The sequence below is a fragment of the Sordaria macrospora genome, chromosome 2, assembly GCF_033870435.1.
Source record: "Sordaria macrospora chromosome 2, complete sequence".
NCBI lineage: Eukaryota > Fungi > Ascomycota > Sordariomycetes > Sordariales > Sordariaceae > Sordaria > Sordaria macrospora.
The window spans coordinates 4,808,334-4,830,758 of record NC_089372.1 but is presented as its reverse complement, the minus strand read 5'-3'; the positions used below and the strand labels follow the sequence as shown (position 1 = coordinate 4,830,758).

Sequence of the window (22,425 nt, the reverse complement as noted above, 5' to 3'; positions counted from 1 at the left end):
GGTCCACGGATTCCTTTGGCTCCCATCCAACCCCAGATATGAGGGACCAGAAGGAACGCTTCCTCCATTGATCATCCAACCCCACGGCGGACCAACCGCATACAATCCGCCAGGACTCTGCATGATGGTGCAGTATTTCACGAGCCGAGGGTATGCGTTCTGCTTCTCCAACTATACCGGCTCATCTGCCCACGGGAAAACGTACCGGGAAGCATCAAGAGGGGAATTTGGTGTAGTCGACCGTGACGATGTGATCGAAACGGTCCGATATCTCGCGAAATCTGGGCGGGTTGATGGTTCTCGCGTTGGTATCGAAGGCGCGAGCTCGGGCGGTTACTGTGTGTTGCAATACTTGACACGATATCCGGACGTGTTTGCCGGAGGAATCAGCATGTGTGGTGTCAGCGACCTCAAGACACTGGACGAGGAAACGCATAAGCTGGAGTTACATTACCTGCAGACGCTCCTAGGACTCGAAGACAAAACCGAGGAAGAAAAGCTTGGTCTGTTCCGGGAACGCAGTCCTTTGTATTATGCCCAACACATCGCTTCTCCATTGCTACTGATCCATGGAGATGCCGACCCGGTGGTGCCCATTGGGCAGAGCGAGGATATCAAGCAGGCAGTCGGAGGAAACGATGGAGATGTCAAGATGGTCGTTCTCAGAGGCAAAGGACACATGTTCAGGCACGCTGATAATATGAAGTTGGCATTAGTCGAGTGTGAGGAGTGGTGGAAGAAGACGTTGTTGCGAATTCCAAGTTGAGAGAATAAATTGGGACTGGGAGAGGTTCGATTCGGATGAATTGGCGGCAGTGAGAACCAACAGAGGGCTAGTGGGTTATTGTTAGTGCATTCGGTATAGCGTGGAGTAGACTGTTAACTGATTGCACCAAGAACACTCTTTCTGCTAACAATGTCCCAATGAAGTACTTGCCCCACATCTGAATGCTGCGATCATCAATACAGTGAACTTCAGACTGTTTGGCAGGTACATGTGATCAACAAACCCCAATTTCACGGTGATGCCAAAAAATCTGAAGTTGCTCTTTCCGCCAACGCTGAGACAGTTTTAGTCCATTCACTTTCTTCTCATAACCATTGACAGTGAATAAACGACTATTAGGGATTTCGATCACGATGGCAACGACCCCAAGTTCATTTAGACATCTTCGCCGTTTTTCTGGATAACACCGCCGGCTAGATTCGGTACAGTCTCGGGCATGCGGCATCACACGTTTCATTTGCAACAATCCTGAAAATCAGTCGTTTGCTGACCTTTCCTTGGCTACGTCCCCTACCCAACCACATGGCCAGGTTAAGGTGAGCTTGTCTTCACCGAAGGCTCCACTCCTCAGCGGCTTAACCCCGACCAGCTTCTCCATAATCCCCACGGGGAGAGCGCTCACGAGTTCAGAAAGCTTGGAACTTTGGAAGATCCTCCAATCCCTCCAATTCAGGCAATTATTCAGGATCCGCTGTCACGCCGGACTGAAAACCCCAGCACGGAAACCTGGGTACGGCGATGAGGTCTCAAGTGGTTTAGCTGAGGTCAATGGCTGTGGGGTAGGGCTGTTGGACTCCCAAGAAAGGCACCTATGCCCAGCCGTCAATTCGTTAGACCTGTCAGACCCGTTACGGCACTGCACGGCTATGTACCACCGAGGTGCATTACCATGCGCACCACTCAGGACGAGAACCGGTCCCAAAGGTGCCGTCGTCATGGTCCCACACTCCTCCGTCCCCCGGACCTAGCTGTTCTCCACGATTTCGCCGAACGAGTCCGTCGAATCCGTGAGCCGCCAAGCCGGCGAACGGTACCTCAGACGTCGGGGAAGAGGGTCTCGATCCACATCCAACTCGGTGATCTTCAGGCCCGGGGAAGTGAGGGGCCCCGCGTTTCACACAGTGGACGAATTCTTGTCGTTCATGGGATCAAGTGCTGACTCTCGAACGCTCCAACAACCTCACTCCTGTAGATAATACCCACACGACGTTACTGGCTTTCGAGGGGGAATGGGCCGAAGACCTGACTTGAACGTCCGAATTGCTTCCTTTCCCAGTGTCAACAATACCACCGTCGTGGAGAACTGGTAAAGAAAAGATGAGAGAGGTTGGTCAAAGACCCTGTTTATCCTTGCCCGTTCATGTTACCTTGTCACGCTCGTCTCATTCCCGAGAGAGGTGTGTGCCTGGTTCTTGGTTACTTCTGGGTAGTACCAGAGATGATCCGCTCAAGTCGGGAAAGTGATCAACGACGTGCTGCTTCTATATATGATCTCGGGATACCCTTCTGCATATGCTCCTGATGGTTCTGTTGTGTTCTCGCATACCTTTCGACATTAAACAACTGTGTATCGAACAGTGTCGCCATGAAGCAATTCCTGGGGCTCAGAGGCCAGGCCTTGAACCTGGCCGTGGGCGCAATCGCAGGATGTGATTTCCTCCTCTTCGGATACGGTATGTCATGGCCAAAAGTTGAAGAGTCAAGAATGAGCAAAGAGCATCTTCTAACCACCGATGGATCACAACAGATCAGGGTGTTATGGGAGGCATCCTCACTTTACCTATATTCCTTGACCAATTTCCTGATATTAACCCAAACCGTCCTGGTTTAACGGCGGCCCAGTCCTCGACAGCCTCTACGTACCAAGGCATCTCCGTCGCATCCTACAACTTGGGCTGTTTCATCGGCGCCATTATCACCATCTTCATCGGCAACCCTTTGGGCCGTAAAAAGATCATTCTACTTGGAACTGCTATCATGATTGTCGGTGCCGCTTTGCAGGCCAGCGCTACTACCCTGGAACATTTCATTATCGGCCGTATCATCACCGGCATTGGTAATGGAGGAAACACATCTACGGTCAGTCAGACCTTCAGCTACGACTTTCAAGACATTCTCTAACCCCTTACAGGTCCCTACTTGGCAATCCGAGACTTCAAAAGCACACAAACGAGGCAAGATGGTTATGATCGAAGGATCTCTTGTCACTGCCGGCATCATGTTGAGTTACTGGATTGATCTCGGCTTGAGTTTCGCTCCTGGCTCCGTTGCTTGGCGCTTCCCCTTGGCCTTTCAGATCGTCTTTTGCATTTTCATCCTCATTTTCATTCCCTTCATGCCCGAATCGCCTCGCTGGCTGGTCTTCAGGGGCCGCAATGCCGAAGCCAAGGAAGTTCTGGCCGCTCTCAACGACGTGGACCTCCAAGATCCCATTGTCGAAATCGAATTCCAGTCCATCCACGAGACTGTTGTTGAGATGTCCAAGGGGAGCTTCAAGGACCTATTCACCATGGACAAGGACCGCAACTTCCACCGCACCCTGCTCGCATACGTCAACCAGGTCTTCCAGCAAATCTCCGGTATCAACCTCATCACTTACTATGCCGCCGTCATCTACAGCGGCCTCGGCATGTCTGACTTCATGGCCCGTCTCCTCGCTGCCCTCAACGGTACCGAGTACTTCATCGCCTCCTGGCCCGCCATCTGGCTCGTCGAGCGCATCGGACGCCGCAAGCTCATGTTGTTCGGTGCCATCGGCCAAGCCGCAACCATGGCCATCCTGGCAGGCGTCAACTCCCGACCGGACGACAAGCCCTACCAGATTGCCGGCATCGTGTTCCTCTTCGTCTTCAACACAGTCTTTGCCATCGGCTGGCTCGGCATGTCCTGGCTCTACCCGGCCGAGATCGTTCCGCTCCGCATCCGTGCGCCGGCCAACGCGCTGTCTACGTCGGCGAACTGGATCTTCAACTTTATGGTTGTCATGATCACGCCTATTGCGTTCAACAACATCAAGTACCAGACTTACATCATCTTCGCCGTCATCAACGCTTTCATCGTTCCCGTCGTCTACTTCTTCTATCCCGAGACGGCGTGCCGTTCCTTGGAAGAGATGGACATGATCTTCCGCAAAGTGGATGGCTGGAAGGGATACTTTACCGTGGTGCATCAGGCCAAGGTCGAGCCCAGATGGTACGACAAGGATGGCAAGCGCATTGGCGGTGCGGACTTTGAGAAGGCTGCTGGGCGCCGAAGTCATGCGATTCCTGAGTCGCCCGGATCAGAGAAGCCGACAATGGCCCACGTGGCGGATGATGCGATTACTTCATCGAGCAGTGATGCGGGTCGTCGGGAGTTGTAGTAGGTGTTAGTGAAGTGTTGGAAAAAATAACAAGTACGAGTTTCGTTTATCACTGTCGTTCCCTTTTCAGTGCTTCCATGGTGGTTCGTGATTGTTACACACTTCGGAGGTTTTCTGGAAAATGTAACCCCGTTGATGTTCCCGATCTCCCCAGATTTTCTCCCGAGTGATCGACCGCGTACTTACCATCCGGGATATTTGGGTAAATAGGGTGGTTTTCCAGTGTGAAAGCAGGGGAGTACCGTGGTGGCCAACTTTGGCTAAAGTGAAACTTGAATAGCTGGATATGCAGATTACCCTTCGGGCCAACATCGTCCGTCTTTCGACCATGTATAAAAGAGGCTCAAAATACATTCAACGACTGCACGACCTCTCTCTCTTGGCACCATCCTCACTCATCAACTGAAACACTCTGTGTCCACCGAGTACACGCAGCCAATTGGTATCACGATGGTTCACATCAGGTCACTCGGCCTCGGTACGGCCATGCTTCTTTTGAGCAACTGGGTCAATGGATTGCCTTCACCAATTTCCGACACCGAGCACGGCGAGCTTTTGGGACTCCATGACTCGGTCGGAGCTGCTGTAGATGACTACCACTGGGTAGCCTCTTGGACTTCGATGCCGCAACTGGTCGAATCGAGTAACATGCCACCATCGCCATTTGTAAGGAGATCAATACTTTTCTAAAGCCGTACCAACCAGATATGAGTTCATGCTGACTACCAATGCACGTGCAGTCAAGCGGCGGGGTCTTCAAAGATGCCACTCTCCGTCAGACCCTCCACCTCTCCCTCCCTGCCAACCGCATCCGCCTACAAATTAGCAATACCTTCGGGGGCTCCGACCTACCCATAACCGCCGCCACCATCGCTCTCCCCACCTCAGGCAAAGCCGGAGTCTCCGGTATTGACACCGCCACCCTGAAGCCCATCACGTTCCAAAACGGCAAAGAAGGCATCACCATCGCCCGGGGCCAAGTAGCCTACACAGATCCCATCGACTTCAGCGTAGCCGGGCAAACCAACATCGCCGTATCGCTCTACTTCAAAACCGGCCAAAGCGGCAGCAGCATCACCGGCCACCCGGGTTCCCGCACTACCAGCTGGATGGTTTCCGGCAACAAAGCCTCGGACGCCAGCATAACCGGCGGCAAGGACACCAAGCACTGGTATTTTATATCTGCCGTCGAAGCCTGGAAGTCCACCTCCTCCAACTCTTCCGCCTTCATCATCCTCGGCGACAGCATCACCGATGGCCGCGGCAGCACCGACGACGCCAACAACCGGTGGCCCGATCTGTTGTTAGCGCGCATGCAGAAGGCCGGAATCAACCACATCGGCGTCAACAACCAAGCAGCAGGCGGCAACGCTGTTCTCAACGGCGGGCTCGGTCCCACGCTGCTAAGCAGATACAAGCGCGACGCTTTACAACAACAGGGTGTGAGATACGTCATGATCTTCGAGGGAGTAAACGACATTGGCGGCGGCGGGACCGACAGTGGCTCGCAAAACGGGATCGGGAATAGGCTGATTGGTGCCTACAAGCAGATTGCGAAGGAGTGCAACGCGGCGGGGATCAAGGTTATTGGAGGCACGATCACGCCGTTTGGAGGGAATGGGCAGAGTTATAGTAATCCGACGAGAGAGCAGACGAGGCAGAGGGTTAATGAGTGGATTTTGAGTAATGCGGGAGAGGGAAAGGCGTTGGATGCGGTGGTGGACTTTGGGAAAATTATTGGCGATCCGAACACCAAGAGTCAACTGGCGAAGCAGTATGATGGCGGGGATCATTTGCATCCGAATGTGGCGGGGTATCAGGCTATGGCTGATGGGTTCCCGCTGGGGTTCTTTGATTGAGGAAGGCACGTTGGGAAGGTGGATGGATGGATGCCGCGGGTGAAGGAGATCGAGGTGGAAGGTGCGTTGCCCCATGAAAGGGACGGAAAGTACGAGTCGGCAAGGAGTGAAGGTACGGCTTGAAGAAACTTGGCAAGTCGAATCGAATTTTTTCTCAATGAAATTTTAACTTCCAGTCAATTCCTCTTCAGAAAAGCAGTCTCAAGAGCATCAAGTTTGGACGGAAAGAACTGAGTCCTTGGTGAGTGTTGTCATGCTACCACTGAGTGACGAGTGAACTTGATGGTACGTCCTAGCCTCCATTCACACATCCAACTTCCCCTCACGGTACCACCGTCAACGTGCTGCCCTCTTCGCCTATCTCAACCTTGATTGGGAATGACACACGTCTCAGCAGGATTTCCGGAGATGGGGATCTGGAGATAGACGCACCCCAAGACCAATAGCTTGGAAGCTTACCCACTTCGAGCAGGATTCGTCCTTCAATTTTGATCCCGACTGGATGCTTCCTGAGCGCCCCTGCATGTAAGATGCTCCCGTGGAATGTTTCCGTTTGGACGACGACCAAGACGATATGCGACCAAGGTTGCTATGTATGAGTTGTGGTTGAGACATGTCCCCACAGCAACCATAACACTCACCATCACATCAACAACACCAACAGCCCAGCTGCAAGATGAACAGTATTTGTGATAGAACGCTAATTTGTGAATAGTTAACCTGTCTCTCAAGCTTTGGCGGTCTGCCAACACATGCCATGTGTAGCAGTGACATCGGACGATGAACAGAGCACTATCTGCTTGAACTTTACCACTGTTCACCCGACACTTCACTGTTGCAGATCGAACCTGAATGGCTCATGCTCCAGGCGACAATGGAAACTGGACTAGTATAAGGTATCAGAATTCTTCCCTTCCACCCAATTCAAACTCAGACTTGCACACAAACTTCCAGTCATCCGCATCCCCAGTCGTGAAACCAAGCACGACATCGCAACTTCCGAATACACCAACCACATCTTGCGCAACATACCGCGACACCCTCACTCAATATCGCAACCACTTGCATCGGAGCAATCCACTCTTGATTGTTCACTGTAGAGCAAGATGAATTTCTTCATTGGCGCCTTCGGCACCGACCCGTCGTCGAATATGGCGAGGAACAACAGTAGCGCGGCGGGCACGTCCAGCGCGAGTACCATTGACTTTCAGACCATCGCGAAGTCCGTCGACACGGCAGCGGGAATTGCGATCGGTCTCTTTGTTGCCTACTCCGCCGCCAAGCACCTCTCCGAAGCCTATCTTAGAGGCAATACGTGGGGAAAGCTCTCTCTCCCGCCGAGCCCGCCGGGTGACTTTCTCCTTGGTCATAGTCGTCTTATTCCGGAGGACGAGTCCTTCCGCAAGTATGCAAAGTGGTCAAAGGAGTACAGTAAGTTGGACTCACCGATATACCTTCTACTGATCAATAGACTGACATTCTTGACGTAAAACAGACTCCGATGTGTTGTATTTCGAGACTCTTGGCACCAAGTGGATTGTACTCAACTCCTACGAAGCAGCCCATGAACTGCTCGACGTTCGTGGAAGGAAGTATTCCGACCGTCCTCGCTTCGTGATGTTTGAGGAGTAAGTTCTCTTCCTCGCGACCTTGTCCCATATGGAGCATTGCTAACAACTATATCTATAGAATGGGATGGGCGCCCACCCTTACCTGGCTCCGTCGGTCGTCTACATGGGCTCTCCATCGCAAAGTTCTAGCGCCTCCTCTCACCAAGGCCAGCGTTGCTCGTCTTTTCCAAGCCCTGCAGAAGAAGCAAGCAATGATCATGTGCAAGAATCTGATCGAGAAGCCCGAAGAGTGGATGTCCGCAGTCACTCATTTCGCCGTGTCCATCATGATGAAGATCACCTATGGCATCAATGTCGACACTCCCACAGATGAGTGGGTCAAGTTAGCTGCTGAGGCTTCAGAGGCTGTTGGCAAGGCAGGAGCTCCAGGCAGCTCGATCATGGATCGCATTCCGTGGAGTAAGTTCTTCCCAAGTCACGAAATTGTCCGAAAGAACAAAATGCTAACCTTGAATCATCTAGCCCGCCATCTTCCCGACTGGTTGCCCTTCATGGAGCGTCTCAAGTATGCTCGCCAGAGCAAGCAGGCCATCCAGAGGATTACCGAACGCCCTTTCACGAAATCGATGTGGGACTACGTAAGTTAACCTTTTGATAAGTAAAATTCGGTTGCTAACTGGAAATACAGTGGGAACGCTACTGCGACCCCGTTCGCGAGATCCAGTCATGCTTTGTGCACAAGAGGACCGAGCAACGGGAGCAGGACATTCGTAACGCCCGCAGGAACGACTTCCATGAGGAGGATATCAAGGGAGGAGCCGCGACCATGCTCATCGCCGGCAACGATACCACTGCCTCGACTGTCAACCTCGTCATTCTCTACTTGGTGAAGCACCCTCGCGTGCAACGCCGCGCTCAGTCGGAGGTCGACTACGTTCTACTCACGACCGGCACTCCCCCCGAGCCCGTGAAGGATTACCGCCCCACCACTCCCGCACCCTGGGCTACATCCTCCACCAACCGCGCCGGTACCATCCGCCTGCCCACCTTTGACGATATCCCCAAGTTCAAATACGTCAACCTCGTCCTCCAGGAGGTCTACCGCATCAACCCCCTTTCCCCACTCGGCATTCCGCATGCCAGTGTTAAGGATGACAACGACATCGACCCCGACGGTGACGACACCTACAACGGAATGCGCATCCCTTGCGGAACCATTGTCTATCCCAACGTTTGGGCCATGAGCAGAGACGAGAAGCGTTATCGCGAGCCCGAGCGCTTCTTTCCCGAGCGCTACCTGCCCAAGGAGGAGGGCGGTTGGGGCGAGCCTTTCCCTGTTGGCAACTTTGGTTTTGGACGGCGCGTTTGCTTGGGCCAGCATCTGGCGGAGAGCAGTTTGTTGATTGCCATGGCGATGATGTTGGCAACGATCGAGGTTGATCTGCCCGTTGGTCCGGATGGTAATCCGAAGGATTTTGAGCCCGAGTTTTCGCATAAGGGACAGTCGTAAGTTTTCTCCTTTTTTTATCTCTAAGCGCCCAAAACATAACTTGTTTGAAGACATTAGTTGCTAACGTCACTCTCTCGCAGGATTGTTCTTCCCTTCGAAGTCTCCATCAAGGCTCGCTCTCCCGTGGTGATTGAGTTACTTGACCGCCACATTCTTGTCGCCAAGATGGCCGAGAAGGCAGCGGATGGTGGCAAGGATGGTCCCCCTACCCCTACCCTTTGAGTTGTTGCTATAACATGGCACAGCGACAACTCGCCAGCTTGATGAACGTCGTAAGCATTCTCGTGGATGAATCACACTTCATCTGAAAAGCGGCACATGGAAATCCGGACATAGATGGCGTTCAAATGGAATGGATTAAGCCCTCATGTCAACGAGACGGTCAGTGATGGGAATAAGGAAAAGGAAAAGGGGCCACTAGGGAGCCTATAGGCTACTGCGCTTGCTTGACCATAAGTAGGGTAGGAATCTTGGGCGAAAATGGGAAGGAAAAGAATATCTGGTATTGGTCATATCTGTGATTTTGACTATGGCTGGAAGTCAAACTAGCTCAGATAGTCCCATTAACACCCAGATTTACCTATAGTTGACTCGTGCTCAGATGATTGACTCGCCATTGCCAAATTCAGCATGTGTGAGCTACTGCTTCTCGAGGTCTTGGAATAGCGATGATAATGATGGCACCTTAACAGAAGATTTCCTTCCTGTGATCGTTAGGAAAAGTAGCGTCTCATCATAGCTACAACGATAGTCTAAGACTGTATGTGAATGGCCAATACTGGAGGGTTGTCATTCATTCTTACAAAGTTACAATGCAATGTACCGAGACTGTTCAAAATATCTACTTGGAGAGACTCCCTCGTGATCGTGATGACGGAAACGTGATGACTTGTACACGAGTTGGTGTGTGAAGTAGCTTGCAAGTTACGGATGTGCTTACAAGTAACGCATGTGCAATATGATCGGCGGATTTGGTGTGTCTGCTACAAGATTGAGAAGATAATGGGGTCCTAATAACCTTTCACTTTGCCTTGTAACTGGGCTTTTTTCTTTTAGCTGAAAAAATTAAATTTTTTGTTTTTATTATCTTGGGAGAATTTCGAGTGATGAATAGTTGGGGATGGCGCTGAGTCTTATCGTCTATTATTATTCATGTGCTACCTAGAAGTGGGTAGCCATCATCTCTTCCATCTTTGAGATGTCACACTTCCCTATCTGGTCAGTATCGCCTTCATAACCTGAAGGTTTCTAAAGAGAATGCGTGTCCCTGATTATTTGAACTTCCATCAATGTCCATACCAGCCATGAGCAAAAGATCTGAATGTGGTGGCAGGCTTGACAATAAAAACATCATACATGAGTTAACATACCTCCGCTCCTTTCTGGCGCTTCTGTCAGCTCCAGCCCATAATACACAGTGGGATCAAAGATCATCCTCCAAAACCCCCTCGCAAAGTCCCGTTTCCTTAAGCTCAACCTTCGCGGCGTCTCTGATAGCGAGGATCCACGGCCTCGAGTCCCCAAAGCAATCGAACTGAATCCCGGACTCTGCGAACGCTGCATGACATCCGAGAAGTGTTCCCTTGGAATGTTTCTGAATGCGTTCCACAGAGCGAGAAGCTTTGGCTCGGGCTCGACAACCATCTCGGGATGACACTGTGCCTTCCACTCAGCACTGAGCTTGGCTAGAAATCTGTCTCTGTGCTCGCTGGTGCCGCTGTCATCGTCGCTCTCGTTGTCCCCGTCGTCGTCATCATCGGAGCCATCGGAGCCATTGTCGCGGATGTACCGTACGCTCGCTTGATTCCGCCCTATATTGTCATAGCTATCCGAGAATACCTTATCGAGCACGAGAATGTCGGTCCAACGGTAAGGAATCCAGCATAGAAATGAGCCGGTTTCGATCACACATTTGGTCTTTTCCATCGAGTCTTTGGCATGTGGATCTTCTAGACGATGTGACCATCACTCTACCTCCCCGCAATGCTCGCGCTTGGGTAACAGTCTAAGTGGCTTGTTTGGTGCGACTTGGTATGTGACGGAACGAAGACTGGCAAGTTTTCGTTGGCTCTGCTGCTCATCCCCAACTTGCTTGTGGCATCCGATTTGAGCACTGTGACATTCAGCAGCTAGATTGAGCAGCATCGCCTTGACCGCGTTGCGATAGGATGAGAACAACTCTGGCAACTTTGAAGCTTTGATGACGGTGGGGTTATCGTCGGGTAAGATATGGACAAGATGGGACATGTCGGATCGCAGCAAGGCTCGACCGAGATGATCATCCATATAGGAATGCTCTGGGTTGTTATCTTAATATCGACTTATCCACAAGTCGCATTCGAGGATGTCCATCTTCCATTCGTCGAGGATGCTCAGTTCAAGGAGATTTGGCGGAAGTAGGCTGGCTAGATTGAACTCGCGCAAAAAGTTGTAGGGGTTCCCGAATAGAAGATGTTTCTAAATGGTCAACTTCTCTAAGTGCACCAAAGTTGGCAAACTAGTAAGACGCCGCCCTTGTCCGATGAAGTTCTTGAGGCAGGTCGAGTAGCAGAAAACGAGCGTAAGCTGTTGAAGTTGGCTGCCCCTCAGGAGCAATGCTTCGGAGAGCGTTGGTACTGTTGGAGTGGGGAGTTCGTCTTCAACACGCAGTCTGTAAGGTCCCAATGGACGTTGCTTAACTACGAGAGAGACGAGATCTGGAGGAAAGTCGAGGAGCATAGCGCAAATTTTTCGAAGCTGCATGTTCGTATCGGAAAGGTGCAGATAACGGATACTTTTGAACGCGTAATAGCGGAAGGGTAATATAGGATCAGTCAGTCCAATGACTGTGAGCGTGTCAAGGGAGTGGAAACACCGAAACAGATAGTCTCCTTCATCATCAAGCGGGTCGTGGTGTGCTGAGTAATTCGAAGTTGGCGACAGGATGAGCTCGGTCAAAGACGAGCGAGCAGAAGTCTGGCGTAGAAAATGCGTTGTCATGATATAGCTTCGCGAAACTTGCAAAGCTGCACGTTGGAGGTCCCCAACCACGCGAGAGCTACAACAGTAGTCGTTGTACCCGAGGTGTTTCCCGAAGGATGCAGTAGAGGAGGTCTTCCATAAGCTTATTCATGGGTGCGCGAACGGGACCGGGGCGATGGCAAGCTGTTGTAAACCCAGCCCAGAGGAACAAATCCCGCTTTAAAGTGTTGACTAGCTCCATGGTACGCGTTCTCCTCCTTTTGACTCGAAGATCGGTGGCGTCATTGTCGGACTGACAATCGTCGTTATAGAACAGGATGCGCCAGTCAAATTCGCCTCGCTGGATGTTGCGCGGCGCTTCTTCAAAACGTATCGCCCAATCTCCGCCCAGAGCCCCATGTGAGTGCATTTGTATAGGTCGATTTCGTCTTTGGAGGCGTTGAAGGCTGCCACTACTGCCAGAACTCGGACCACCTCGCCTGCTTTGGGACACTCTAAGAGCGTCCGCAAGAAGAAGGGTAGTGTTGCCGCGTCTTCCAAAATAACGGTTTGGTAGAGGAGTAGAGAGGCCACAGCGTGACAGCGCGAGTGGACAAGGCATAGTATTCGTAAAGTCCGTCGATCTTGGAGGAGTCGAGAAGCTAGATCGTCGGCTTCATACGCATGCTTGCGTCCGATGCAAAAGTCTGGGAAGACATCGTCCTTTGCAGGCAAGGTGAGAGCGAAATGGCCAATGATCTGCGTGAGCGTCTCGGTCGGTAATTTTAGCAGTATCCTGTGCTTGCTCCAGGCTTCTTGCCAGTATTCCGAGGACGAGTGCGTCGCGGTTGGATGTCGATGGGTGGACGATCCGGCACTGGGGAAGGTGTGAAGGGGATGGTCCGAATCAAGATCTCGGAAAATTTTCGCATTTGACTTCATGAAGAGGGGAGGGCAGCTTTTCTGAGTAAACTGTAATTTTCATTCACTTCAGGCATTGGTTGACCGACCGGATTCGGATTGCTCTTTCCACAATAACCTGCCTTCCATCCCAACTCGGAAATGTGAACATTGAACATCGAGCAGAATCTATTGATAGACGTCAATGCAAACGTGTCCATGACATGTAGGGCCCACTGAGTTATGTAGGCAAGAAATCCACCAGGAACTCAGCATCCTTAGAGGCAATCCATGGACGTTATCCATTGTTGTGTCGTGGATCTGACATCCACAGACGAGAAAGTCGAGGATAATAACCTCGAAAGCCGCCCACTCAGTTAAGCAGGATATTTTGCTCGAGCCAGGGCTTGAAACTTATTCTGTCCCGGTCTGAATCACCGTTCCGAGGTCAGGATTCCGCGTCTACAGTGGAGTGAATCCGGGATGAGGATGAAGAACGTTGAACATTTGAAGTCATATCGGAGGCTGTGGTGTTCAGTCAAGTGACGTTGCCTACATACTTGCCTGCCGTGAGCACTGCGCGCACGGGCATTTCTAGTTACCTATTCCTCCATCGAGAAGGCAGCAATGAGTGTAGCCAATCAGATGCCTGTAACGTTAGCGCGATTGGAAAGTACAAAAAGAGGCAAGAGCAGGTACAAGTGGCTTGGCTTGCAAGGGGATGCCCCTGCCGATGCAAAACAGCCCCGGGAGATGATCAGTGCATTTGGGCGTCCATTTCCCCTGGTTCGCGTGATGTTGCATTGCGGCTTGTTTTCGTTTGACCTTTGGCCGTCGGGGCCGTTCAACTTTCACCATTTCTCCCACACGAACAGCAATGTGACGAACAGTGGTGAGAACCTGAGAGATATCCGCTGATTGCGCAGTGGAGCCATTTCAGGGCGGCCCCTGCCAAGTGCTGGCCGAGCCTGGGGTGCATTGGGGGTGCGTCCCGTCCACTCCACGCGGTGACCCGTCCCGAATTGGGCTGTTCTAGCTGCTCCAACTACTCTCCCCATGGAAATTATCGCCATGGCAAGAGACCCATACGACGTTGAATTAATGTAATTGCACCTTTGCCTTTTTTTTGCAAGACCCGGCAAAAAATCCCCCGACGAATCCCCCCTCTCCATCCAGCCCTTCCTCCCCCCTTCCAATTCCCAGACTTCCAGTTTCTTGGGCCTGCCTCACCTTCCCGTCCATCCTTTCCACTTTTCCACTTTCCTCACTTTCACCTTTCTCTCCTTCTCACCCAGTGGTCCGAGTCTCGAGCTGCTGCAACCATTGTTACTCGGCATCAATGCAGCACTGAATGTCGCATCACCGCATCTGTTTACCTTAATGCTTCACAGACACCGGCCATCTTGGACGACAAACGACAAACAACACATCCCAACCAGCCATGCCGTCATGAGCACACCACATTGTAGCTTGCAGTCCGCTACCGACCTTCCTTAATATCACCAGGACCAACCAAACAAACGCAACAAAAAGAACAACACTACAAAGAAATAACCCAACACTTACTTTGGCTATCGCAGCTCTGTCTCTCCTTGTCTCTCTCACATTTCGTCATTCTTGGTCCGTCGTCGTCGTCAATTATCGTCGCCGTTTTATTCCCTTGTCGTTCGTTCCTGTCAACAATCATCACAACAAAACCAAACCACTTCAAATCCTCGATACTTCCTCAAGAAAACTGCATTTGGCCCTCAATTAGAATCAGCCACATTCATAATCATCGCCCAAGATGCCGACCCACGCCCGCCGCCAGTCGCATTCCTCGATAGACCGAGTCTTCGACCTGTTGGCCGATCTCGAAGATACACAGATCTCTCTGCTCTTGGACGACTTCAACCACACCACCCCGAGCAACGTCCCCGTTTCCAAGGCCATTGACCTCTTCGAAACCGATCCCAAGCGGAAGACGAGGCGTAGTTCCACCATCAGGTCCTCCTCCCCGGTGAGGAACCTCCAGACAGAGCTTGAGCGGAGGCACAGCAGGAGGGTTGCGGCCAAGATCGCTCCTCAACACCTCACCACCCAACGGCCACAGGCCAAGCCAACGACGCCATACATCACCACTCCCAATGACCCCTCCAGGAGCCTGTCGTTTTCGTCGTCCGCTTCCGAGTACTCCGACCGTCCCGTGACGCCAACTGATGTCCCCCCCATGCCGTCTTTCCGCGCCCGCTCCTACAAGCGCATCAGCCGGCCGACACTCCTCTCCCCAACAGCCACGGCCGAGCTTCACGAGTTGTTGATGGCCTTTCTATACGAAACTCCGAGCTCGTCGAACCTGACTTCGGCAACCACTTCGAGCGCCCCGTCGCCCACGACCCCCGACCCAGCCTCGCGCTTCTCTCCTTTCTCGTCTTCTTCTTCTTTCATGTCGGCAGCAAACCGAACTAGAGCGATGGAACCAGAACCATTTTTCGACATGTTTGAGCCCTCGCCTACCCGGGCGCCCGTTTCGGCATTTGGTTCTTTTGGTGGGAGGACAAGAGCGGAGCCAGCAGCAGCAGTCAATATGAGTGGCATATTTGAAGTTTTGGCCTCCCATTAGAAGGAATGAGATGTTGTGGAGGGAAAACTGATCAGAGACCACACCCACGCATTCGCAGCCCACACAGACACACAAAAACTGCTCTCTCTTTTTCGCTTCTTTTGTTGGATTATTTTATTCTTATATCTGGGTAAACCTCATTGACTTGTTAATGAGAAAGAGAGGGGGGGAGATATCAAACACATACGCACATCGCACATTATTCGCACAACTTCTTTGCTCTGGCTTCTGGCCCTCAGACGAAGTACCTGTACTACTATATCAACCATTGGCTTTGGACTTTCGCGGACCAAGCTGAATTTTACAAAACTTACTCTTCGAAACATATCACAAGGTGCTTTCTGGGGCGACCAAGTTCTGTAAACTTTACACCACTTCACGTACATATTTCTTATATCACTTTACCCATAGACAAAAGTTTCTGCGCCCACGCGCAACTTGGAAAACTGCAAATGATCGCTTCTTCCATTTCACAGAACTGCTTTCTTACCGTATGATATCACACAGAAATCGGGATCCAGCTCAAATGATCGAAATCCCAGTCACAGACCTTCACTGCTGCATAGTAAGTCAGGCCCAAGGTAGGTAGAATCCGGATTTCCCGAGATAATACCCGTCCGGTACGGCCGAGTCAATGTATCTCCCATCAAGTCCTACCGGGGACCTCCCTGGTCACAACTTTCGGACTCCAGACAATCGGTGCGTCACACATACACATGGCCGCCAGGCATAATGCCAGTTTACCCTCCAGATACCAAGTCACTATGTACAGAAAAATCCGTAGCTCAGCTTGACTAGTGCCAACTAAACTTTATCACAACTACAGCCGACCCGACTCTCTAGGTATGATCATGTTTTGGTTTACCTAGGTACCTATCCCGAAGGAGCTTGTCCATCAAGTTACCGGTGGTTTGGTACGCCGAGCAGATGCATTGCTGGCGCAGTGCCAGTGTGTGTGAATATGTAAGCTCCCGCTGGCCCGTCTGACGTGCATCCAGTCGGTATTGCGTGCATAGAAAAGGCACAGCGGCACATCAATCATCCATCAGCCAGCTTGAACAGCTGGGAGACGATGTGAAAGGGTATCTACCTACCTAGGTATTTACCCGTACTAATCGACGGAGGAACCCGGCAGTTTGGAATGTGTGGGGGTTGCTATGGTAAGTGGTTACACGGCGTCGATATGGCCCTGGAATGGCGGTTGTACACTCAGTCAACGGTATTAATGGATCGGGCATGGCGGACAAACCAGGTGCTGAACCTGATTGCTTCCCTGTCAAAAACTCTCTCGTGAACTAAGATGGGAGGAGGCGTTGAGTGTTTGTGATGCTCAGGCTGAGCCGAAAGCCGAATAGGGAGGACATTGATGTTTTCTTGTATTAAAGTGGTGATGAGGTCATAGTCAAAGTCAAGTACCTCGATACGGCCTTTTCGTCGACACTGAGATTCAAAGCTGCGAGAACGGCGGTGTGGATATGGACTTGTCGTCTCTAGACAGACCTCATAGCTTTAGCATGTAATGCATGAACCCCATACATGACCACATTTTTATTTGTTCCTGCACACAAAAAGAACCATTGATAAGTATTGGTTTTGTGTATGATGAGCACATACGACCATACCCACTGGAAAACTCGGGATCCCGTCCGCTCTCCCATAGATAAGCCAGTGAGGGCCAGACTAGTAGTTGGGTCGGTGACGACCAGCGAATCCCTGGTGTTGTATGTCTGCTACTTTTTTTGCTAATCTTTCTCTCGTCCTTTTCTTTTTCCTTCTCTTTTTCAAGAGCTGAGCATTTGACTTCTACAAATTATTACACCTTTGTCTCGACCGCTGTCTGTGTCCCCGGAGAAGTCCACTCCTCCTCTCCGCCCAACACCCACTTCTCCTTGTCATAGGTAGCCGGCCACACACCGTTCTTGCCGGGGGCCATGATACCGTTGGGATCGAGAGCGTTCTTGATTGTCTCGTTAAGTTTCATCAGGGCGTTGTCGTTGAAGTTGTACGTGTTGGCGATCTGGTCCATGAGCGCCAGATGCGTGCGGTACTCGCCCCAGCCGTGGGCGGCGCAGTCTTTGACCATGGTGCGCATGAGCCAGCGGACACGGAGACGCTGTTCGGGATCTTCGCGGTCGAAGACGATGCAGACGATGTGATCTGTTGGATGGAACAAGAAAAAAGGGTTAGCGAGTGCTCGGGTAGGTAGAGAGGAAAGGACTGCTCCGTGAAAAGCAACATCTAGTGGAAGAGAGAAGGAGCGGTAAAAAGAACCAAACTCACGCATATCCCTCATGCCAATAACGAAGGTGCCCATAAAGTCGAAACCGGCCTCCTGACACCTCCTCTTCGTAACCTCATACTGCAAAGTCGCATCTGCACCGCTGATCTTGGCAATAGGCGAGAAAAACAGGTGCCCGCCGTTCGGGAGCCAGTCAACCCACTTCAGCTCGTCAAGACTGGGGATACCCTGGAGGGTATCCGATCGCATGTGCAAAACGCTTCTCTCTTCTGTCCGATCCTCGGGAAGGTAGAACCTGGATCCTGGTATGGTAAGAAAAGCGACCTTGATGGCTTCGAGGAGGGCGGCGCGTATGGGCTCGGGGCCGTAGACGGCGCCATAGAAATTCCATCGGCCGAGGTTGAGTTTGGTGGCGATCTCGTCCATCTCGGCCTCGGTCAAGGGAGTGTTCTTGTCGGTATAATGTGATTTGGGGTTGTGTACGGCAGCGTCGAGCAGGATATGACGGAGTGTAGGCACATTTTGGAGGACCATTTGCTGAGACAAAGAGCAAGGTTAGCTACACTCAATGGGAATGGGCAGCTAAGTATGAGCGGGCGGCACATACCAGACGGAGAGGACGGATCTTGTCGACGATTGCGGAAAGGTCGTCATCACGGGGGAAAGTGATCATGTAGGCCTGGTACCCGCCGGGGTTGGGCATGAGCCAGATGCCCATCTTCACCACAATTCCCAAGTTGCTCTGGGTAAAGATACCGTCATTGTAGGGGCCAAAGCCATAATTAAACAGCTGCCAGGCCTTGTTGGGCTTTTGCTCATGGGCTGCGAGGCCGGGGGTGTTTCCAGGCTCTGGGAGAGCACCCATGCCTGTCCTTACAAGCTCGCCATTGGGGAGAACAATTTCCATACCACAATGCATCATGAAGTGATCTGTTGTAAGAATTCAGCGTCATTCTGCCTCAACATGGAGCCAACATTCTGCTTACCGCCATATGGCGTGTACCCCATGCCACGCTCAACAGCGTTACCTGGTGTTTTCATGTCAGTTCCCGGCTAACATAACGAGAGTATAAGATATGCCTCCGCCTCCGATTCCAAATCCGAAACTCACCAATGATGGAACCACCACCAAGATCAGGCACATCAATCCACAGATGCTCTCTCAGTCCCGTCTTCACAAGGTGATCATAGAGACTGAAGTAGGTCACACCGGGCTCGACGAGCGCATAAGCGCCCTCGACGTTGACATCGAGGATCTTGTCCATGTTCTTTCCCAACTCGATACCCACGCTCCCCGGCACGCGAGGTGCGGTGCCGCCATACCCAACGTTTCTTCCGGCAGAGAAAGGCCAGACGGGTACGACAAACTCGTTGGCGAGCTTGACAATTGTTTGAACCTCGGGAACGCCTCGAGGTGCTACAACGGCGGAAGCCACAAAGTAGTCTCGCTCGTACACTGCGTGCATGTCGTGCGTCTTGCAGTTATCCATGTAGGTGCCATCGTTGAGAGGGTTTTGGGGGTCGACCACGGTGACATTCTCGACACCCACGATAGACTGAGCGCGGGAGATGAATGTCTGGAAGGCCTCCGGAGTAACGTTGGGCGGGAGACGCCTGGGGAGGGGGATCGTTGTTATAGAAGCCATTGCCGAATGTAAACGGGTGATTGAGGCCTAAATGAAGGAAGGTCTAGAGGACTGATAATATGTAGAGGAGTTGTCCTTTGGTTGTCCAAGACTCGGTATGCCCGACAAGGTTATGAGCGAGGAGAGGGTTGTATATGTACCTTAATCAGCAAACCACGAAGAACATCCTTCAGTTCTATAGTTTCTTCCCGCTTCTCCGCGCCCTCTTTTGAATCCATGTCTTTCTTCTCCTTGTACATGATATAGTCCACTGCTGGAGACTTGCAAGGGTCAGTTTCTGGTTCCGCTTCCACTATCTTGACCACCATTGAGATGCTAAACTGCCGCCAGAGTTGTAACCATCCCGTATTGACCAATCCGGAGAAGTAGGTGAAGTGCATTGCCCCGCTCCACAGGTATCGGTCCATGGGAAATAAGTCACTCGACGATCACCATGCTGCATGTAAGACGCCTAGCTCTCCCTAGGAATGGAGTTATGCACGCAAGACCGTTAAATGTTCCATCTCGGCTGCCTATCAATTCCTGCAAGAGGACTTGTCTCCGGCTTCTGGTGGGTTTCATGAAGTCAGGGTCAATGAGTTCCACTATCATACCACTTCGCAGGATCCTACCACGGGTGGTCTAACCATGAACATCATGGGTGATTGCCATCGACTTGAATGACTTCCATCAAAGGAGTGTGATAGCCGACATGGAAAACTATGGGCGAGGATTGTCAGCTTCGTCGCTGAAGTTACCGGGCATTTGAGTCCATCTGAATGAAAGGGCTTAGAGGAAGGAATAGACGAGGGCAGTTAGATGTTGGGAGCCCCGGGGATGAGATCATGGGCGAGAGGAAAAAGGGAGGTGCGCTTAGTCTCTCCGGCCGTGCAAGAAATACATCATTTACCCGACCTGGTTGTCGTCACCCATCATCTTATGAAGGTTATCTGGGACAAAACGCAGGGTCGGTTTATTGTGTGACCCGGCGCGGCTCGACTGCCGCACCTGCCTCAAGAACGTGGCAAACAAAAGACATTCCTGCCGTTAAGAATCGCACTCTTTACACACTGGGTAACACAGAGAAGGGGCCTTCACCTGGACTGGACAAGAAGAACCGACCAACAGCAACATGAGGGATAGCGCAGGCAGTTAAAAACATCCAAACACAAAAAAAAGAGCGTCTTTGGGTTGGTCGATCAAAGAAGCAACAGCTGGATCACTGAAAAAGAAAAAGCGAAAAAAGATGTGCGCCGACCGGGGTTCGAACCCGGGTCCCTCGCTGGTTCCAAAGAAATTTGGGAAGCGAGGATGCTAACCACTATACCATCGGCGCGGTTTACTTATTAAAGACGCTTCCGAAGCACTTGTTTATGTATGCCAAGCCCCTACCCCGCATCACCAGCAAGGTGCGATTCACGCCACTTGGCATGCTGACATGCCACCACTTCATGCGAGACACTCTGTTTGTATTCTCGCAGTTTGCGTTGGACAATCTTACATTTTCCCATCACGTTTCATCAGATTCCAGAGCCCTCTGGCGTAGACATCTTTGGCGCTGCCCTTTGTTCATGTATCATGCATCGTCAAGGTGTTTTACAGACTATTTCAACCTCCACTCCAGTGCGGCATTTCCGAAACTTCAGATATTTACGACTGCATGGCGCACAGGACTATGAAAGGGAAAATGATGACTTTCGCATCTAAATGAATCACCTAACCTCCTGACACCTTTCTAGTTGATTGACTAATGTAGTTGCGCAAGACAATCACTGCTCATCTTGGCCGCGGTGTCTACCGCGCGCTTGGTCGCCTCATCCAGATCCTCCTTCGGCAGTCCCAACAACCGGTTATCCACCTCGTCCTCATCAAAAGTGGCTTTTCCAAAGAAACCGACCTCATCGGGAAGGAAAATCGATGAATAGAGCACGATCACAAACCCGTGGCTGGGGTCAGTCGCCATGAGCTTCAATCCCCGCTGCCTCCTCGCCACGGACGGTTCCTTCGTAATAGTCCACTCCTCATCCGTGGTTCCGATGACGCGGTGCACCGAGTCCAGCATATCCTTCTGCGAGACATTGAAGCTCCCCACACGCAGCTCCTTGTTCTTCCACCTCGCAACCGTGAGATCCTGGTCGTTCTCGTCTTCAGGTAGCTCCTTCAGGCTGAAGAGTTTCGCAACGGCCCTTCCCACCTGTCTGGTTGTGGTGGTCCAGATCTTCTTCTCGCCGTCGTCAAAGAAGGTCACCTTCTTGTCCGGCAGCGTAAAGCCGTAGTTGCGCCTGCCCATGTACAGCGAGAACTCGTACCAGACCGAGCACTTGACGCAAATCCAGCTTGACACCCCCTGCGCTTCGACGTCCTTCAGGTTCTGGTACACAACTTCGCCGTGCATGGACTTCTTGCGCTTCTCCTCGTCATCGAGCCAGAGCCAGCCCCATCCGTTGGGCACGACATAGGGCACACCAGCCTTGGCGGCTGCGACGACGAGTCTGTGGTGAGTGCCAGGAGCGGCCTGTGGCGAGAGGCAGATGATGAGGACTTGTTGGCCTCGGAGAGCGTCGACTAGGGCGGATTCGCCATCTTCAGTGTCGTAGGACACGGCGATGCTTTCAAGACCGGCAGGTAGGGAGTTGGTGCTGCCGGGCCGGGTGAGGGCGGTCACGGTATGCTTTCCCGTAGCGAGGAGTTCTTCGACGATGGGAGAGCCAACGGTACCACTGGCCTATGAGTTGGTCAGTAGGGAAGCACAGATAACATGCTCTGACTGCGATGTGTGATAGCTTACACCGACGATGGTGATCCGCTCGATGCGGTTGGTAAACCCATCAGGCTGGTCCTTGGCGTACTTTGCGGTCATGGTGGATGTTGATGGTGCAAGTAAAGGCTTTTGGCTGATGGTATGTTCTGATGTGTTATGCTGTTGCTGAATGACAGCTCTCAACCTCTTCTGTTTGTTCCCGTCCTCTCCTACTTATACCAGAATATCTCACCTTGCAGGCATCTTTGTCGATACCATGCGGCCGTCTTA

At 51.8% G+C, this 22,425-nt stretch overlaps 7 protein-coding genes and 1 non-coding gene across 8 annotated transcripts; 5 read left to right on the top strand and 3 right to left on the bottom strand.

Moving 5' to 3' along the window:
- Positions 1 to 124: 124 nt before the first annotated feature.
- SMAC4_03210 (uncharacterized protein) lies at positions 125 to 794 on the top strand (the record flags this gene model as incomplete). The annotated part of the gene is made up of 1 exon (XM_003349573.2): positions 125 to 794. The coding sequence occupies one exon, from the start codon at positions 125 to 127 to the stop codon at positions 764 to 766; it is 642 nt and encodes a 213-aa protein (XP_003349621.1). The 3' UTR covers positions 767 to 794.
- A 1,578-nt stretch (positions 795 to 2,372) lies between these two features.
- On the top strand, positions 2,373 to 4,148 carry SMAC4_12833 (uncharacterized protein; the record flags this gene model as incomplete). Its single annotated transcript, XM_066091095.1, has 3 exons — positions 2,373 to 2,460; positions 2,535 to 2,866; positions 2,919 to 4,148. 3 exons carry the CDS (start codon positions 2,373 to 2,375, stop codon positions 4,146 to 4,148), a joined length of 1,650 nt encoding a protein of 549 aa, XP_065946227.1.
- Positions 4,149 to 4,769: 621 nt separating this feature from the next.
- SMAC4_13288 (uncharacterized protein) lies at positions 4,770 to 6,007 on the top strand (the record flags this gene model as incomplete). The annotated part of the gene is made up of 2 exons (XM_066091353.1): positions 4,770 to 4,814; positions 4,889 to 6,007. The coding sequence occupies 2 exons, from the start codon at positions 4,770 to 4,772 to the stop codon at positions 6,005 to 6,007; spliced, it is 1,164 nt and encodes a 387-aa protein (XP_065946226.1).
- An 806-nt stretch (positions 6,008 to 6,813) lies between these two features.
- On the top strand, positions 6,814 to 9,709 carry SMAC4_03209 (uncharacterized protein). Its single transcript, XM_003349572.2, has 6 exons — positions 6,814 to 7,438; positions 7,503 to 7,635; positions 7,697 to 8,037; positions 8,101 to 8,216; positions 8,267 to 9,084; positions 9,169 to 9,709. Exons 1-6 carry the CDS (start codon positions 7,114 to 7,116, stop codon positions 9,308 to 9,310), a joined length of 1,875 nt encoding a protein of 624 aa, XP_003349620.1. The 5' UTR covers positions 6,814 to 7,113; the 3' UTR covers positions 9,311 to 9,709.
- Positions 9,710 to 10,218: 509 nt separating this feature from the next.
- SMAC4_03208 (uncharacterized protein) lies at positions 10,219 to 11,335 on the bottom strand (the record flags this gene model as incomplete). Its single annotated transcript, XM_003349571.2, has 2 exons — positions 10,219 to 10,899; positions 11,209 to 11,335. The coding sequence occupies 2 exons, from the start codon at positions 11,333 to 11,335 to the stop codon at positions 10,439 to 10,441; spliced, it is 588 nt and encodes a 195-aa protein (XP_003349619.1). The 3' UTR covers positions 10,219 to 10,438.
- Positions 11,336 to 14,228: 2,893 nt separating this feature from the next.
- On the top strand, positions 14,229 to 15,878 carry SMAC4_03207 (uncharacterized protein). Its single transcript, XM_003349570.2, has one exon. It carries the CDS (start codon positions 14,715 to 14,717, stop codon positions 15,528 to 15,530), a length of 816 nt encoding a protein of 271 aa, XP_003349618.1. The 5' UTR covers positions 14,229 to 14,714; the 3' UTR covers positions 15,531 to 15,878.
- A 4,765-nt stretch (positions 15,879 to 20,643) lies between these two features.
- On the bottom strand, positions 20,644 to 20,730 carry SMAC4_13287. The gene is given in 2 exon segments: positions 20,644 to 20,678; positions 20,694 to 20,730. It is a non-coding gene; the product is annotated as a tRNA-Gly (tRNA).
- A 146-nt stretch (positions 20,731 to 20,876) lies between these two features.
- SMAC4_03205 (uncharacterized protein) lies at positions 20,877 to 22,327 on the bottom strand. The gene is made up of 2 exons (XM_003349569.2): positions 22,183 to 22,327; positions 20,877 to 22,119 (listed from the first exon to the last, which is right to left on the bottom strand). Exons 1-2 carry the CDS (start codon positions 22,252 to 22,254, stop codon positions 21,142 to 21,144), a joined length of 1,050 nt encoding a protein of 349 aa, XP_003349617.1. The 5' UTR covers positions 22,255 to 22,327; the 3' UTR covers positions 20,877 to 21,141.
- Positions 22,328 to 22,425: the final 98 nt, after the last annotated feature.

Bases quoted from the DNA above. Each gene is read 5' to 3' on its own strand.
- SMAC4_03205 (XM_003349569.2), bottom strand. From the start codon at position 22,254: ATGACCGCAAAGTACGCCAAGGACCAGCCTGATGGGTTTACCAACCGC. The intron at 22,120-22,182 runs GTAAGCTATCAC...ACCAACTCATAG, and splicing joins AGCGGATCACCATCGTCGGT to GCCAGTGGTACCGTTGGCTC.
- SMAC4_03209 (XM_003349572.2), top strand. From the start codon at position 7,114: ATGAATTTCTTCATTGGCGCCTTCGGCACCGACCCGTCGTCGAATATG. The intron at 8,038-8,100 runs GTAAGTTCTTCC...TGAATCATCTAG, and splicing joins CATGGATCGCATTCCGTGGA to CCCGCCATCTTCCCGACTGG. The intron at 9,085-9,168 runs GTAAGTTTTCTC...ACTCTCTCGCAG, and splicing joins TTTTCGCATAAGGGACAGTC to GATTGTTCTTCCCTTCGAAG.
- SMAC4_03207 (XM_003349570.2), top strand. From the start codon at position 14,715: ATGCCGACCCACGCCCGCCGCCAGTCGCATTCCTCGATAGACCGAGTC.